The sequence below is a fragment of the Balaenoptera musculus genome, chromosome 16 (assembly GCF_009873245.2).
Source record: "Balaenoptera musculus isolate JJ_BM4_2016_0621 chromosome 16, mBalMus1.pri.v3, whole genome shotgun sequence".
NCBI lineage: Eukaryota > Metazoa > Chordata > Mammalia > Artiodactyla > Balaenopteridae > Balaenoptera > Balaenoptera musculus.
The window spans coordinates 33,749,343-33,766,326 of record NC_045800.1 but is presented as its reverse complement, the minus strand read 5'-3'; the positions used below and the strand labels follow the sequence as shown (position 1 = coordinate 33,766,326).

At 36.1% G+C, this 16,984-nt stretch overlaps 1 protein-coding gene across 3 annotated transcripts in view; it reads right to left on the bottom strand.

Moving 5' to 3' along the window:
- The window catches only part of LOC118882992 (protein FRA10AC1), a 40,067-nt gene that overhangs the window by 15,683 nt on the left and 7,400 nt on the right, over nt 1–16,984 (bottom strand). For all 3 annotated transcript variants that reach the window (XM_036829485.1, XM_036829484.1, XM_036829486.1), the window contains 4 exons: nt 16,051–16,134; nt 15,373–15,457; nt 3,257–3,302; nt 1,083–1,196 (listed from right to left, as the gene is read on the bottom strand). In XM_036829485.1, coding sequence (XP_036685380.1) covers nt 1,083–1,196; nt 3,257–3,302; nt 15,373–15,457; nt 16,051–16,134 — 329 coding nt within the window. The remainder of the gene's footprint in view (nt 1–1,082; nt 1,197–3,256; nt 3,303–15,372; nt 15,458–16,050; nt 16,135–16,984) is intronic.

Genomic DNA, 16,984 nt, shown 5'->3' with positions numbered 1-16,984 from the left:
CCACGGAATTGCTAAATTTTAATAACTGCACTGCTACTTTACTTTTAATATCATAAATTGTCATTTTTCCTTACATTCCTTTACTGTAAGAGGGGAAACAAATAATCTGAAGAAAACAATCTGATTCTCTCCCACCTCAAAAAATGTATATATATAATAAAAATTGTATTAGAATGCTTGAGAAATTGAAAATATTCTGCCATTGCTTTAGAAAATGGTGCTGTCAAGTTATTCTAAAAGCAAACTGTTTCACAGGCAGCATTAATTGTATCTCACATCAAAAACATCTAATAACAATAGTGTGGGTATAGTCATTTCCTCTGAAGTACTCTAAGAGTTTTCAAATGGAGAAGAACTTTCAAAAAAGTTCCTCTATTGTGGTCTCTTTTTTGCTTTAATCTCAGTTCACACTAGTTGACTCTTCCTCATAAGCACTTCCAGGAAGAACTCAGACACCAACCTTCATTGGTGTGTACCAAGTAGCATATGGGGAAATCCTTGATTTCTACCCGGAGTGGGCAGACACTCTAAGGGCACACGTATTTAGGAACCAGAGAAGGTTGTTAACATGATGCAGAGAAGACACTGACACATAAAAGACTAGCTTAGAAAAAAAAAAAAAAGAATGAGCAACAGATCCTAAAACATGTATATTAAGAGAAACTTTTGTATTCTGGGTTATAATCCTAAGCTTTTAAGACTGATATCAAGAACAATCTGCCCTCCTAAAATTTTTTCTTTATTGACACAATTAAGTCTACACCACAACAATATGGCTATCAGCTAATGTGAGACTTTACATTGCCTTTTCTGATACTTTGCATCTCACTCTGCACTGGTGACATTCTCAAATTAATGGAAAGAGGTCTTCACTTCACGAATTACTGGTTTACATCTGGCATTAGAACTATTTCCCCTAGTGTCACTCCTGCAACTTTCATAAGCTCTGAGAAAAAAAGAGTTTCCAAGAAGACACATTAAAAATTTTAAATTGAATCTTAAATTAGCCTATATATTTTAAAATCTAAATTACTAGATAAACTTTGAAGAAATCAATCATACCCCACCTAAAGTCAACTTACTTAATTTAACAAGCGCATTTCTCTTTTCACCATGCTCAATATAACCAAAATTAACTTCCCAACTCTTTAGGCCTTCTTTTTTATCACAACATTTATTTCCACAGCAAAACTGGCCTGCAAATAAAGGAAGGAATATTAGCTATGATGGTTGGTGACAATATTTATCTATACAATCTGGTATTACCTCTGAAATTTACTCAACATACATACATAACATATATGACATACATATATAAATTCCTAGCTCTATAAAATAATCATTAAAAAACTGACCACAATAATTGTGGTATGTTCAACAATCAAATCAAATTGCTGAATGAACTGTTTAAAAAAAAAAAATCAGTTCCAGAATTCTTTACTTGATAGATAGTTGACCATCTATCAAGTTGACTGTTTATATTAAGATTCAGATTTTTAGTGACTCCATGTGAGGGAATCTTACACTTTGGAAGATGGAAGTACTAAAAAAGTGTACTCACTAATACCCTAAAAGAAAAAGTATATTTTCCAAAGTACATGCACTTATACCTGGGACAATCTTTTTCAATATTTAATAATATTAAAATTGATAAAAATTGAAATTTTTAATACAGCATTTAAGTACCAGCATGAAATGACATTTAAAGCACATTTTAACTAGCATTTTGAGATTAAGTAGAATAAGTAATCAAACCTGATGCTCTAAATTTTAGAATCACTTGACACTAAAATCAACACCTTATTATCATATCCATTGTGTATTAAAACCTTATGCAAAAAAGGACTAATATTGATGATCCAAGAGGGGAAAAAAAAATAAACTACTCAACAATTACTAACTAACAGAAAAAGACAAGATCAAACTTATTTGCACAAACTAAAAAAAAGGATTTATATCTCAATAATTTGCACCAACAGGAACAAACTGACTTTTTTTCATAAAAAAGAAACTGTCAAAATGAATTTTGAAAATTACCAGTTCAAAGGCTGATAACTTTTCTAAATTGGCACTGTTTTACTCATTCCAAATAAATACTTCATTAAATCTGTATGTTTAGCAACAGCTCTATTGTTAAAAAAGCACCAAGATTCAATCACAGCAAATAGCTTTCTTTCCCCTTCTCAATTAAAACTTTTTTCAATTACATGAATTTAGAGAATGTCCATCAATTTTTTTTTAAAGGCAGCATTACTTACTGTCACTTGAAAATTCCATTCAATAAAAGTATAAAATTTTTAAATTGTGATAGACATTTCAACAGTTCTCATTGTCTTAGGTAAAAGCACAAACTAAAATGTAACGCTAAGAAAAGTTAAAAATAGCTTTAAAATTATTCTTTTTCCTTCTCCTCTATAGTACCTTTAGGGCTGATCTTAATTTATGGAAGATGTATATGAGCCACACTGACAGCATAAATGTTTAATCATTTAAAAACGAAACCTTTATTTTCAAAGATTTTTTTAAAGTTTTTAGTTTAAAATTATCTCCTTAATGTTCCTATGTAGTTTTCAGGAGCATTAACACTTAAAATGCCATCACCAATAAAGAGCTAATTTTATAGCATGAGATAGTATAGAGATTAACACTTAAATGCAATCACCAATAATACAAAGCTCATTTTATAGCATGAGATAGTATAGAAATATTAACTTTTCAGAAAAATTTTATGAATAGATTACAATGCACAGAAAAAGCATTTACTGATTGTCTACCAAATGCTTGTTCTTTTTCTGTCAGAGTAAATATTTGGGCTCAAACTCAGTGACTCCCTAAGAACTAGCCTGTCTAAAAATTCTATTAGGTTCAAAGTAATATTTAATTTCTATCTGCAAAATGTGGATTTGACTGGAATACAGTAATACCAACACATTATTCCAAAAATTAATAAAGAGAAAAACTCAAGTATTCATCTGTTGATAGTTTCCTTCTTAGGAAACTTTTAACTCTTTGAACATTTTCTACTTATCTGCAATTGAATATCCTAGAAGCAAAAATTCTAAAGGTAAAAAACGTTAAAGCATTATATTTTGAACTTTGTTAGCAATATATCATTAATACACCTTCTCTAATTTTACTTTGTATTTTGTAGATAATCACTTACTGTATACATTAGGAATAATCTTACCCAATGACTTCAATAATATAACAAAATAACCTTATCCTATTAAAAACTAAAATAAAGAAAAAGAATTACCTTTCCCTGAAATTACTTCTTTTTCTACTCGCCACCTAAATCCAAACTGACAAGAAAAAAAAAAAATACATTTATGCCAGAGTAAATTTAAACAATATTTAAATTGTAGATAAATCTTAACATGGAGCCAACAATTAACATAATGACACTTACTAATCTAAAAAGTAAACCTAATTCCCATCATGATAGTTTTTTCTCTCCTTACAGGATTCCAGGTACTTAAAAATACATCTGAACAATTAACCAACTTCTCTGTTAAGGAACAATCCTCTTTACTTTCTTTTTTTTTTTTTTTAATTTTTATTTATTTATTATTTTTGGCTGTGTTGGGTCTTCGTTTCTGTGCGAGGGCTTTCTCTAGTTGCGGCGAGTGGGGGCCACTCTTCATCGCGATGCGCAGGCCTCCCACTGTCGCGGTGCGCGGGCCTCCCACTGTCGCGGCCTCTCTTGTTGCAGAGCACAGGCTCCAGACGCACAGGCTCAGTAGTTGTGGCTCACGGGTCTAGTTGCTCCGTGGCATGTGGGATCCTCCCAGACCAGGGCTCGAACCCGTGTCCCCTGCATTGGCAGGCAGATTCTCTACCACTGCGCCACCAGGGAAGCCCCACCCTCTTTACTTTTTAAAAAAGTTTATTTATTCATTTTTGGCTGTGTTGGGTCTTCATTGCTGTGTGCCGGCTTTCTCTAGTTGCTGCGAGCAGGGCCTACTCTTCATTGCGGTGCACAGGCTTCTCATTGCAGTGGCTTCTCTTGTTGCAGAGCATAGGCTCTAGGTGCATGGGCTTCAGTATTTGTGGCGTGTGGGCTCAGTAGTTGTGGCGCACAGGCTTAGTTGTTCCATGGCATGTGGGATCTTCCTGGCCCAGGGCTTGAACCTGTGTCCCCTGCATTGGCAGGTGGATTCTTAACCACTGCGCCACCAGGGAAGTCCAATCCTCTTTACTTTTAGACTTCTTATTAAAAGTTATAGGTGCCAGGCACAAGGTATGTAAATTAACAAAAAATATATACTGTTCTATAACACTGACAGAAAAAAAAAGAAGTTATAGTACAATAAAGAAGTAGTATACTATAATATGAGAGTACAGTCTTTGGAGTCAGATTGTTTGGGTTTATGTCTTACCTCCATCACTTGACAGCTATATAATACTGGACAAGTTATTTAATCTATTTATGGCTCAGTTGCCTCATATAGAGGTAACACGAGTACTCCTGCTTTGGGTTAAGATGTTTAAATGGAATAATACATATAAAGTACTTATAATAGTATCTGGTGTATAGTACACCAGGGGTTAGCAGATAATGGTCTACAGGCCTGCTGCCTATTTCTATAAATAAAGTTCTAATGGAACACAACCACAACCATTCATTTGTATATGGCTCTTTTCCCACTACAACAGCATAGTAATGAACAGGAAAGAGCAGTGGTACCAGTCTGGAGCCCTAAAGTGGAAAGTTGTTAAATTTCCCTCCTGATTCCTAAACATAACTTTATAGTTGACCCTTGAACATGGCGTTTAGGGGCACTGACCACTACGCAGCTGAAAATCTGAGCATAAATTTACACTTAGCCCTCCTAATCCAGGGTTCCACATCTGCAAACTCAACCAACCACAGACTGTGTAGTACTATAGTACGTATTTAGTGAAAGAATCCACACAGTTCAAACCCATGTTGTTCAAGGGTCAACTGTATTTGCTTTTTGGCTAAAAATGATACAATGTTAAAATGTTTTCTCCACTATCTTATAAGACTCACATTCATATGCTAAATTACTATAATTTTAGTAAATGGTTTAGTTTTCTATTCAATTTACCATACAGTTAAAAGCTCAGCTCTAGAATCATGCTGACCCAATGCAAGCTCTTATTAACTAGCTGTGAGGTTGGGAAAGTTACTTCTCAGTCTATTTCCTTTTTATGAGTAAAATCCTAATCTCATAGGTTGTTGTAATTAAGAAAGATAATTCAGATGAAGCGTTCAATGCCTGGTTAACTTTATTTTTATTTTATTTTTTAATCATCTATTATTTGAATTAGGCAATTTTGTATTTTAAATGCAAATGAGGGCTCAAAATATTTCAAAATATTCTAACTGAAAATAAAATAAAATCCCCCAGTCTAGGAAAAAAAGAAATAAAAAATTCAAAATAACTCTGTATTTAATTCTATTTTTAAGCCCATACATTTATGTGAGGATTGTTTGTCATCTAACAGATGTTGGAATGTCTACTGAAGCACAGTCAAATGTGTACAGCAACAGTTCCCAAACTTTTTCTTTCATTCATTAATCTATTCAACAATTATTAAGCAACTACTTACTGGGCTTGGCACTCTGCTGAGAGTATAAAGTGATTATTAAAATAAGTGTCTGTCACCAAGAAGGTTATAATCTTATGATGGACAAGAAATGTAACAAACAACTACAATATGTCCTACTAGTTAAAGACTGCATAGAGGTTTTGCCTCAATATGTTTTTCTATTCTTTCCTGACAAATATTCCTGTTGATATGTTGGATTAAACACTTGAATTACTCAGGGTGTGGTGCTTAGCCTCCTTTTCTTCTCACTCTACCCTCTAGAACAAGGAGGTCACACATGCAAGCAATAAGAGAGAAGTATCCTGACTTCCTGACAACACAAAGTTCCATGATCACCCACTTGGACTTTTATGTGAAAGGAAAACAAACTTGTAGTTCATTTAAGCCACTGTTATTTGGGACTGCTTGCTGGTCCCTGTAGCTGAATCTTACCCTAACTGATACAATGATCCAACCAAATTCTCAATGATGAAAGGGAAAAAGCAACAAAGAAGGAAATGGGGGTGTGAAACAAAGGCTGGAATTCACTAAAAATGCCCTAAGTATCTACTATATATATTAGGCACTTGGCTAGGAGCTTGTTAATTAAAAATGAATAAAACACTGTCTTTGTGTAAGTAAAACTATGAGAAAATGCATAGTAGCAAGAAAGTCAGCAGCATTACTCTTTCTCCAAAATAGTATGCCAAAAAAAACAATCATTATCTTTGCCAAGAAGATCCCCCTGGTATGTGTGGAGCAGGATATGGGAAATCTCTGTACCTTTCCCTCAATTTTGCCGTGAACTTAAAACTGCTCTAAAAAACAGCCTTAAGAAAAAGATGTCCCTCTCTCCATATTTCCTATTTCTCTAGGATCTATACTCAAAACCTGCAAGTCATATGTGATTTCTTACTTGCACTTACCCTGGTATCTAACTAACTCATCATGTTCTAGTAGAAAAACACAACTTGTTTCAAGATTATGCACTTTATTTTATTTATTTAAATTATTTATTATTATTTATTTTTGGGAAGTCCCTATGCACTATAAAGTATGATTTCCAGTAATATACTGTGTTTTTATAAATGGGGAATATAAATATTTAACTATTATTTATGTCCACTTTCTTCCCTCAACTATAGTTTTTTTTTGAGGGCAGACACCATGCTTTAACCCATAGCACCAAGCCCAGTCCTCTATAAATACTGGAAAACAATCAACAAACGAACCAGGGTTGAAAAAGTTTTGTTATGTGCTCCTTGAAAGACTTATACTTCACCCTCAACTTGCAGTATAATACCTTCAAGTAACTCCAACTGCTGTGGTGCTTTTTGGATTCAATATAGTCAATAACTATTAGCGAGATGAGAGCTAGTTTACAAGAATCTGAGGATGTTTTGGGGATACACCAAGTGCTGGGGTTTGTAAACAGGGTTATAAAAATGCACACTACTACTATCTATAAGAATATTGTGAAGCAACCCACATATTAAAGGCACTAGTGAAAAATTATTAAACCAATTATGGTTCTGAGATTTAACTATTTAAATGAAAAGAAATCCTTAGGATAAACAAATCTAAGATAGCTTTTTAGGGACTTCCCTGGTGGCGCAGTGGTTAAGAATCCGCCTGCTGATGCAAGGGACACGGGTTTGAGCCCTGGTCCGGGAAGATCCCACATGCCACGGAGCAACTAAGCCCATGTGCACAACTACTGAGCCTGTGCTCTAGAGCCCGAGAGCTGCAACTACTGAAGCCCACGCACCTAGAGCCTGTGCTCCGCAACAAGAGAAGCCACTGCAAGGAGAAGCCTGCACACCGCAACAAAGAGCAGCTCCCGCTCACCGCAACTAGAGAAAGCCTGTGCACAGCAATGAAGACCCAAAGCAGCCAAAAATAAATAAATAAATTTTTTTTAAAAAAAGCTTTTAAAATAGGTTGTCTTTCTTAATACAAACGCACACTATCCAAAACATACAGATTTATGCAACATCCCTTCCCCTCCCATTTCAAACTGAGATCATTTGTTTCTGGGTCAATTTATCTATCAGTAGCTAAAAATGTGAAAAATGAGATAGGAATAAAAATCATCCTAGAGGAGGCGATCAAAATGGCAGAGAGACATGGAGCTCACCTCCTCCCACAAATACAACAAAAATACATCTACTCATAGAACAATTCTCAGAGAATACCTACTGAAAGCTTAAAGATCCTATACAACCAGAGATGCAAGAAAGATCCCCACATAACTGGGGAAGACAAAGGGAACAGGGAGAAGAAGAGGAATTGGGATGAGACCTACACCCCTGGTAGGGAGCTGTGAAAAAGGAAAGGTCCCCTCACCCTGGGAACCTCCTTCACCAGCTGGGAGGTCTGCTGGGACAGATAGGGAGCTTCAGAGGCTCGAGAGAAGAGCACGGGAGCTGGCCTGCAGCCCTACAGGGTAAAGAAAGACCAGTATAGATGATCCCCGCCATGTAGCTGCACTTCCTAGCCAGAGACACGTGCCTGAAGTGCACAGCAACTGGGTGGTGAAACTTGGGCTTCAGTGGACACACCTGGGGAGAGGACTTGGTTTGGCTGCGTGGAGACAGCCTGAAGCGCCAGGAGTGTGGCCTGGGCCAAAACCGGGGGTGTGCACAGGAAAGAGAGTGCTTCTGCCATAGCAGCCTCATTATCAGCATGCTTGCAATGGGGCATAGCTCCGGCCACTGCGGGTTTTGCAAACTCTGTGGATGCGCACACGTGGAGGCAGGGCTGAAATCTGAGCCAATTACCGGAGCTCCCACAGTGGGCACACCTTCAGTAGGTTTTCGCATCAGTGGCTTTGTGAGCATGCATACGTGCCTAAGGGACCTCCAAGCCGATTACCGGTGCTCCCACAGAGGAACCAGACACCGAAGGCAGTGCCAACAACAGTGATCTTTGTGGGCGCGTGCACCAGGTGGCAGGCAGCATCAGAGTTGCACGTCCCAGCGGACAGCTACTGGGGAAGAATACACAGCAGCTCCTTTCCCAGAGAGAGTGCTCCAGTCCCACCTACCTCACACTGCAGCTTAGAACCTGACCTGGGGGCTTCTACTCTTACAACTGGGGAGCAGACCCTGCCCCTGACAGGGCTGTGACAACCGCAGAGCAAAGAGGAGGTTCTGCCCAACATCCAATGCAGGCTCTGATCACAACACCACCAAACACACTGCCAGCAAGGGGACAAGGGCCAACACACCCTGAGAAAAGATATGGCAAGAATCCTACCAAAAACAACCCTTGCACCAAGAATACTGGACTCCCACAGTCTACACAGGGTTGCTCTGACATAAAAACAGCCACAGTAGATAACTGTTTCTCCTAAATTCATAGAGTCAAAGAAATGTAAGTAAAATGAAAAAACAAAGGAACTATTTCCAATTAAAAGAACAAGAGAAATCCCCTGAAAGAACAATGAAACAGACTTCTCCAGCCTACCAGACCCCAAGCTCAAAAAGGAGGTAATAAAAATGCTGAAGGAATTAAGAAAGACTATTGATAGAAATGCAGATCACCATAACAAGGAACTAGAAACTATAAAAAGGAGCCAATCAAAATTAGACAACCCAATTGCCAAGATGAAAACCAAGCTAAAGGCAATAAATAGCAAACTAAATAAGGTAGAAGAATGAATAAGTGATCTGGAAGACAGAATAATGGAAATCACCCAATCAGAACAGCAGACAGAAAGACAAATGAAAAAAAAAAAAATGAAAGCAACATATGAGATTATGGGATAATATAAAGCACGCCAATCTATGCATAAAAGGAATCCCAGAAGAAGAAAGAGGAAAGGGAATCAAAAATTTATTTGAAGAAATTATGGCTGAAAACTTCCCAAACCTAAAGAAGGAAACAGATATCCAGACACAGGAAGCACAGAGGGTCCCAAACGGACCTACTCCAAGACGTCACAATGATAATGGCAAAAGTTAGAGAGGATTCTAAAGGCAGCAAGATAAAAACAAAGAGTCAGTTACAAGGGAACCGCCATAAGGGTATCAGTTGATTTCTCTACAGAAACTTTGCATGCCAGAAGGGAGTGGCAAGATACATTTAAAGTCCTGAAAGGGAAAAACCTGCAACCTATGATACCCTACCCAGCAAGATTATCATTAAGCATGGAAGGAGAGAGAAAGAATTTCTCAAAGAAAAAATAAAAGAATACAGCAACACTAAACCTACTCTAAAAGAAATACTAAAAGGTGTTCTCTAAATAGAAAAGAAGCAGGAATCTATAAGAAATGGAAAATCACAATAGGAAAGGTAAATATATAAAAAGATTGAAGACCACTTAAATTAGGCAGTACACAGATTAAAAAAACAATCAAAAAATTCTGTGAAAGCGATTATAATCACAATGAACAGCAAAAAGATAAACATGAAGATGAGAAACAGGGCATCAAAATTGCAAAATGTGGAGGAAGGGAGTAAGAAAATGTAGATCTTTTAGAAAGTGTTTGACCTGATATGACCACCAGTCTAAAGCAAGTAGATAGAGTTATGGGTTAACATACTTGAAAACCAGGGTAACCACAAATCAAAAACATACAACAGATTCACAAAAACCAAAATGAAAGGAATTCAAGCATAATACAAAAGAAAACCATCAAAGCACAAAAGGAAAAACAAAAAGAAGAAAGGAACAAAGAAATACAAAATCAACAGGAAAACAAGGTTTAAAATGGCAATAAATACACTTATCAATAATTACTTTAAGAGTCAATGGACTAAAAACATTGATCAAAAGACACAGAGTGGCAGATTGGATAATAAAACAAGAACCTATAATATGCTGCCTACGGGAGACCAACTTTAGGGCTAAAGACACATATAGATTGAAAGTGAGGAGATGGAAAAAGATATTTCACGCAAATGGAAATGACAAGAAAGCGAGGGTAGCAATTCTCATACCAGACTTTAAAACAAAGGCCATAAAGAAAGACGAAGAAGGACACTATATAATGATAAAAGGATCAATACAAGAAGAGGATATCACACTCGTTAACATATACACACCCAATATAGGAGCACCTAGATACATAAAACAAATAATAACAGACATAAAGGGAGAAACTGATGGGAATACAATAATAGTAGGAGACTTTTAACACCTCACTCACATCAATGGACAGATCTTCCAGACAGAAAAGCAATAAGGCAACAGAGATCCCAAATGACACAATAGAACAGTTAGACTTAATTGAAATCTACAGGATACTACATCCAAATAAAGCAGAAAACACATACTTTTCAAGCACACATGGAACATTCTTTAGGATAGACCACATACTAGGACACAAAACAAGGCTCAACAAATTTAAGAGGACAGAAATTATTTCAAGCATCTTTTCTGACCACAACTACATGAAACTAGAAATCAACCACAGAAAGAGAAACGAGGAAAAAAACTATTACATGGAGATGAAACAACATGCTACTAAAAACCAATGGGTCAACAATGAAATCAAAGAGGAAATAAAAAATATCTTGAGACAACAACAATGAAAACACAACCATACAAAATCTACGGGATGCAGCAAAAGCAGTCCTTAGAGGAAAGTTCACGGCGATACAGGCCTTCCTCAAAAAACAAGAAAACTCACAAATAAATAACCTAACCTACCACCTAAAAGAATTAGAAAAAGAAGAGCAAATAAAACCTAAAGTCATCAGAAGGAAGGAAATAATAAAGATCAGAGAAGAAATAAATAAAATAAAGATTAAAAAACAACAGAAAAATCAATAATACCATGAGCTGGTTTTTTGAACAGATAAACAAAATCAACAAACTTCTGGCCAGGCTCACCAAGAAGAAAAGAGAGAGGACCCAAATAAATAAAATAAGAAATGAAAGGGAGAAATAATAACCGACACTATAGAAATACAAAAAATCATAAGAAGATATTATGAACAGTTATATGCCAACAAAATGGACTACTTAGAAGAAACGGACAAGTTTCTAGAAATAGCCTGTAAAAACTGAATCAAGAAGAAACAGATGATTTGAACAGATCTATCACTAGAAGTGAAATAGAATCTGTAATTTAAAAAATTCCCTGCAAACAAAAGTCCAGGACTGGATGGCTTCATTGGGGAATTGCACCAAACATACCGAGAAGAACTCATACTGATCCTTCTCAAACTCTCCCAAAAGACTGAAGAGGCGGGAACACTCCCAAAGCCATCCTATGAAGCCACCTATCACCCTGACACCAAAATCAGACAAAGACACTAACAAAAAAGAAAATTACTGGACAATATCTTTGATGAATATAGATGCAAAAATCCTCAACAAATATTAGCAAACCAAATCCAACAATCCATAAAAAGGTCATACACCATAATTAAGTTGGGTTCATTCCAGGGTCACAAGAATAGTTCAACATATGCAAATCAATCAATCTGATATATCACATCAACAAAAGACAAAAACCACATGATCATCTCAATAGATGTAGAAAAAGCATTTGATACAATTCAATATCCATTCATGATTAAAATCTCTCACCAAAGTGGGTATAGAGGGAACCCACTTAGCCAACATAATACTAAATGGTGAAAAGCTGAAAGCCTTCCTGCTAAAATCTGGAACAAAACAAGGATGTCCACTCTCACCACTTCTACTCAACACAGTATTGGAATTCCTAGCCACAGCAGTCCGATGAGAAAAAATAAAAGGTATCCAAATTGGAAGGGAAAAGGTAAAATTGTCATTTTGTGCAGATTACATGATACCCTATACAGAAAACCCTGAAGACTCTGCACAAAAACTACTAGAACTGATAAATGAATTCAGCAAGGTAGCAGAATACAACATTAATATACAGAAATCTGCTGTATTTCTTCATACTAACAATGAAATATCAGAAAGAGAAAGTAAAATAAATTCCCACTTAAAATCGCATCCAAAAAAAAGAAAAATATCTAGGAATAAACCTAATCAAGGAGGTGAAAGACTTATATGCTGAGAACTATAAAACATTGATAAAGGAAACAGAAGATGATTCAATGAAATCGGAGGATAGCCCATGCTCTTGCACTGGAAGACTTAATATAGTTAAAATGGCCATACTACCCAAAGCAATCTACAGATTAATGTGATCCCTATCAAATAACCCATGACATTTTTCACAGAACTAGAATAAATAATCCTAAAATTTATATGTAATCACAAAAGACCCAGAATTGCCAAAGTAATCCTGAGGAAAAAGAACAAAGCTGGAGGCATAACCCTTCCAGACTTCAGAAAATACTATAAAGCCACAGCAATCAAAACAGCATGGTTCTGGCACAAAACAGACATACAGATCAATGGAACAGAACAGAGAGCCCAGAGATAAACCCACACACTATGGTCAATTAATCTTCGACAAAGGAGGCGAGAATATACAATGGAGAAAAGACAGTCAGTCTCTTTAACAAGTGGTATTGGGAAAGCTGGACAGCCACATGTGAATCAATGAAGTTAGAACACACTCTAACACCATACACAAAAATAAACTAAAAATGGCTTAAAGACTTTAATATAAGACATGACACCATAAAACTCCTTGAAGAGAACATAGGCAAAACGTTCTCTGACATAAATCGTAGCAATATTTTCTTAGGTCAGTCTCACAAGGCAAAAGAAATAAAAGCAAAAATAAACAAATGGGACCTATGAAACTTAAAAGCTTTTGCATAGCAAAGGAAACCATGAACAAAATGAAAAGACAACCTATGGAATGGGAGAAAATATTTGCAAATTATGAGACCAACAAGGGCTTAATTTCCAAAATGTACAAACAGCTCACACAGCTCAATATAAAAAAAACCCAAAAAACTCAATCAAAAAATGGGCAGAAGACCTAAATAGACATTTCTCCGAAGTAGACATCCAGATGGCCAACAGGCATATGAAAAGATGCTCAACATTGCTAGTTATTAGAGAAATGCAAATCAAAACTACAATGAGATATCACCTCACACCAGTCAGAATGGCTATCATCAAAAAGTATACAAATAATAAATGCTGGAGAAGGTGTGGAGAAAAGGGAACCCTCCTACACTGTTGTTGGGAATGTAAATTGGTGCAGTCACTGTGGAAAAACAGTATGGAGTATGGAGGTTCCTTAAAAAACTAAAAATAAAGTTACTATATGATCCAGCAATGCCACTCCTGGGGATGTATCTGGAAAAGACGACAACTCTAATTCAAAAAAGATACACACACCCCAACGTTCACAGCAGCACTATTTACAATAGCCAAGACATGGAAGCAACCTAAATGTCCATCGACAGATGAATGGATAAAGAAGATGTGGTATATATATACAACGGAATATTACTTAGCCATAAAAAAGAATGAAATAATGCCATTTGCAGCAACATAGATGGACCTAGAAATGATCATACTAAGTAAAACAGACAGAGAAAGACAAGTATTATACGATATCACTTATAGGCGGATATCTAAAAATAGTACAAATGAACTTATTTATAAAACAGAAACAGACTCACAGACACAGAAAACAAATGTATGGTTACCAAAGGGGAATATGGGGGAAGGGATAAATTATGAGTATGAGATTACAGATACGCAATACCATATATAATATAAACAACAAGGATTTACTGGGTAGCACAGGGAACTATATTTAATATCTTGTAATAACCTATGATGGAAAAGAATCGAAAAAAGGGAAAAAATATATATAACCAAATCACTTTGCTATACACCTGAAACGCAACATTGTAAATCAACTCTACTTCTATTTTTTTTAAATCCCTTTAATATTAACTAAAATAGGACTTCCCTGGTGGCGCAGTGGTTAAGAATCCGCCTGCCAATGCAGGGGACATGGGTTCGATCCCTAGTCCAGGAAGATTCCACATGCTGCGGAGCAACTAAGCCCATGCGCCACAACTACCGAGCCTGCGCTCTAGAGCCTGTGCGCCACAACTACTGAGCCCGCATGCCACAACTACTGAAGCCCACGCACCCTAGAGCTTGCGCACCGCAACTACTGAGCTCACGCACTGCAACTACTGAAGCCCATGTGCTCTAGGGCCCATGTGCCGCAACTACTGAGCCTGCATGCTGCAACTACTGAAGCCCGTGCGCCTAGAGCCCATGCTCTGCAACAAGAGAAGCCACCGCAATGAGAAGCCTGTGCACCGCAACGAAGAGTAGCCCCCACTCGCCACAACTAGAGAAAGCCTGCATGCAGCAACGAAGACCCAATGCAGCCAAAAATAAATAAAATTAATTAAAAAAAAATTAACTAAAGTAAGATGTAAAGCGGGAAGGGAAATTTGCCATTACTAATTGGCACTGATAAGAGCTAATTTTACTAGAATAGACATTTACATAACAGAAGATGTGCATCTGCCTCTTTATATGGTAATCCATTTAAAAAAAAAGCCTATCAATTTCAAACATCATTTGTGAAAGAAGACATCATTCAAAGGGTCAAATCATAACGACTAGAGGCTCTGGATTAGAGTCAGGATAAAACAAGATTCAGTAGCCACCTGTGTTTCATTTTAGACTTTTCATGTCTCATCTCACAAAGAGGCACCCTTGACTTCGGGGCCCTTTGTAAATTCCACAGCTATCAAGGTTAAATGGTTCAATTGATACTTCATTGATGGAGGACAACTTAGAATTGAATTAGCATCTCAAAAGAATAATACAGGGCACAATAGTATATTAAAAAGTAATACTAAAAAAAAAAAAAAAAAAAAAAAAGTAATACTGTATGTGAATAAGAACCTTCTTCTATAAATATTTGGAAGGCATACCTTATTTTCTTTGTATCTGGTGAGATCTGCTACGCAGTATTCCTTGAATAATTTATCATAGTATTTCTTTGCAAGTCTCTTCTCCCTAGATTCATTAAAAAAATATAAATTTTACACATTTAGAAATTCAACCATTGTTTGCTACTTGGAGGCCATGTCAAATAAATAACGCATATGATATAAACATTAATGTTTTAAAAGAGGTCTATTACTTACATGTGCATAGAATATCTGAATATTAACTATTAATAGTGGGTCTCTAGGGAGGGAAGCTGGAAGACTAATAGTCAAAGATGAGAAGGAGACTGACTCTTCACTTTTTACCCTCTGTAATGTTTGAATTTTTAAAACCATTTTCAGGTTTTATGTTTTCCCAAAATATTTTTAAAATTTAAAAAGAAGCATACTACAAGACAACAAATAATATTGTAAAAATTTTATAAATTATTTTTTAAAGACAAAGTCAAGCAATGAGAAGTCAGTTAAAATTGTTAAAAATTACCAAAAGAATCAAACCAGATTCAATAATCTGAGGCACGGTTTTATGTTCTCGATTCAGAACTGTCCCATGCAGGGGCCAAATGCTTTGGACAGGTGACAAAACAAGAAAACACTCAGGGAGCAGGAGAGACAGGACTATAGCATTTGATGCATTATGTCTCACACGTGTACAATTACCAATTCATGTCCATTTCATCCTCCTCATTCCATAGGAATCTGTGATTTTCTCGTATAACATCCATGTCTATCTTGTCATTTTCCCTGAAAAATAAAACAATTTCAAATTCAATATGAAAACAAAATTAGTCAAATTTAAGTTAAACAGTGTGTGAGATTTTTGAGCACCTGAATAAAAATAAGATACACAAAGACAGTTTTATATGTATGTATATATATTTATAAAAAGTATTTCAGTATTTTCAAAAGGCAGTTATAAACAGTGCTGCTACAGAAACAAATAGATAAGGAATCCACCCATCTCTAGCGCTGGTTCAATTATACAAAGGGTGCTAAATTACCAAAACTAGGATGAGAAATCTGAATAAACACTAAATGGATAAGGAAGATGAATGAAAATAAGTTTCAGAATCTAAAATAAGTAACACCATCCTATTGTGATCTAATTTTAAAAATATATAAAGAATTTTTCCACACCTCATTTTACTACAGCTTCCTAGGAAGACTGAGTAAGGAAGGAAGAGAACTGAAGGAGATGATTTTTCAAGATGATAACAGATTGGGGACAGAACAAGGGATTGTTGAGAAATACAGGCTAAATTCAGAGGAGAGCTAAGTTTGTGGCTGATGAGCTGGTATAAAGTTTTTCAGGGCACTATCAACTCAGAAAATCGTTAAGTAAAGAGAAAAAAACCCACACAAAACCAAGAGGCTCTGACAGAAGAGCCTCAGATATAAGAAGGAATTTCATGTGTGGGAAATAATTAGAGTGAGGTCTCTTGTTTGCCCTATCTTTTAAAAAGCAATCCCAAACCTGAGGTCTAAAAAGTTCATTATTTCAAAGATCCTTGTGGGGGAAAAAAAAAAAATCACTGCATAATCAGGCACGTGAGTATTCCTCACATAATCCTGTTATTGCCAGGATCAGCAGGCT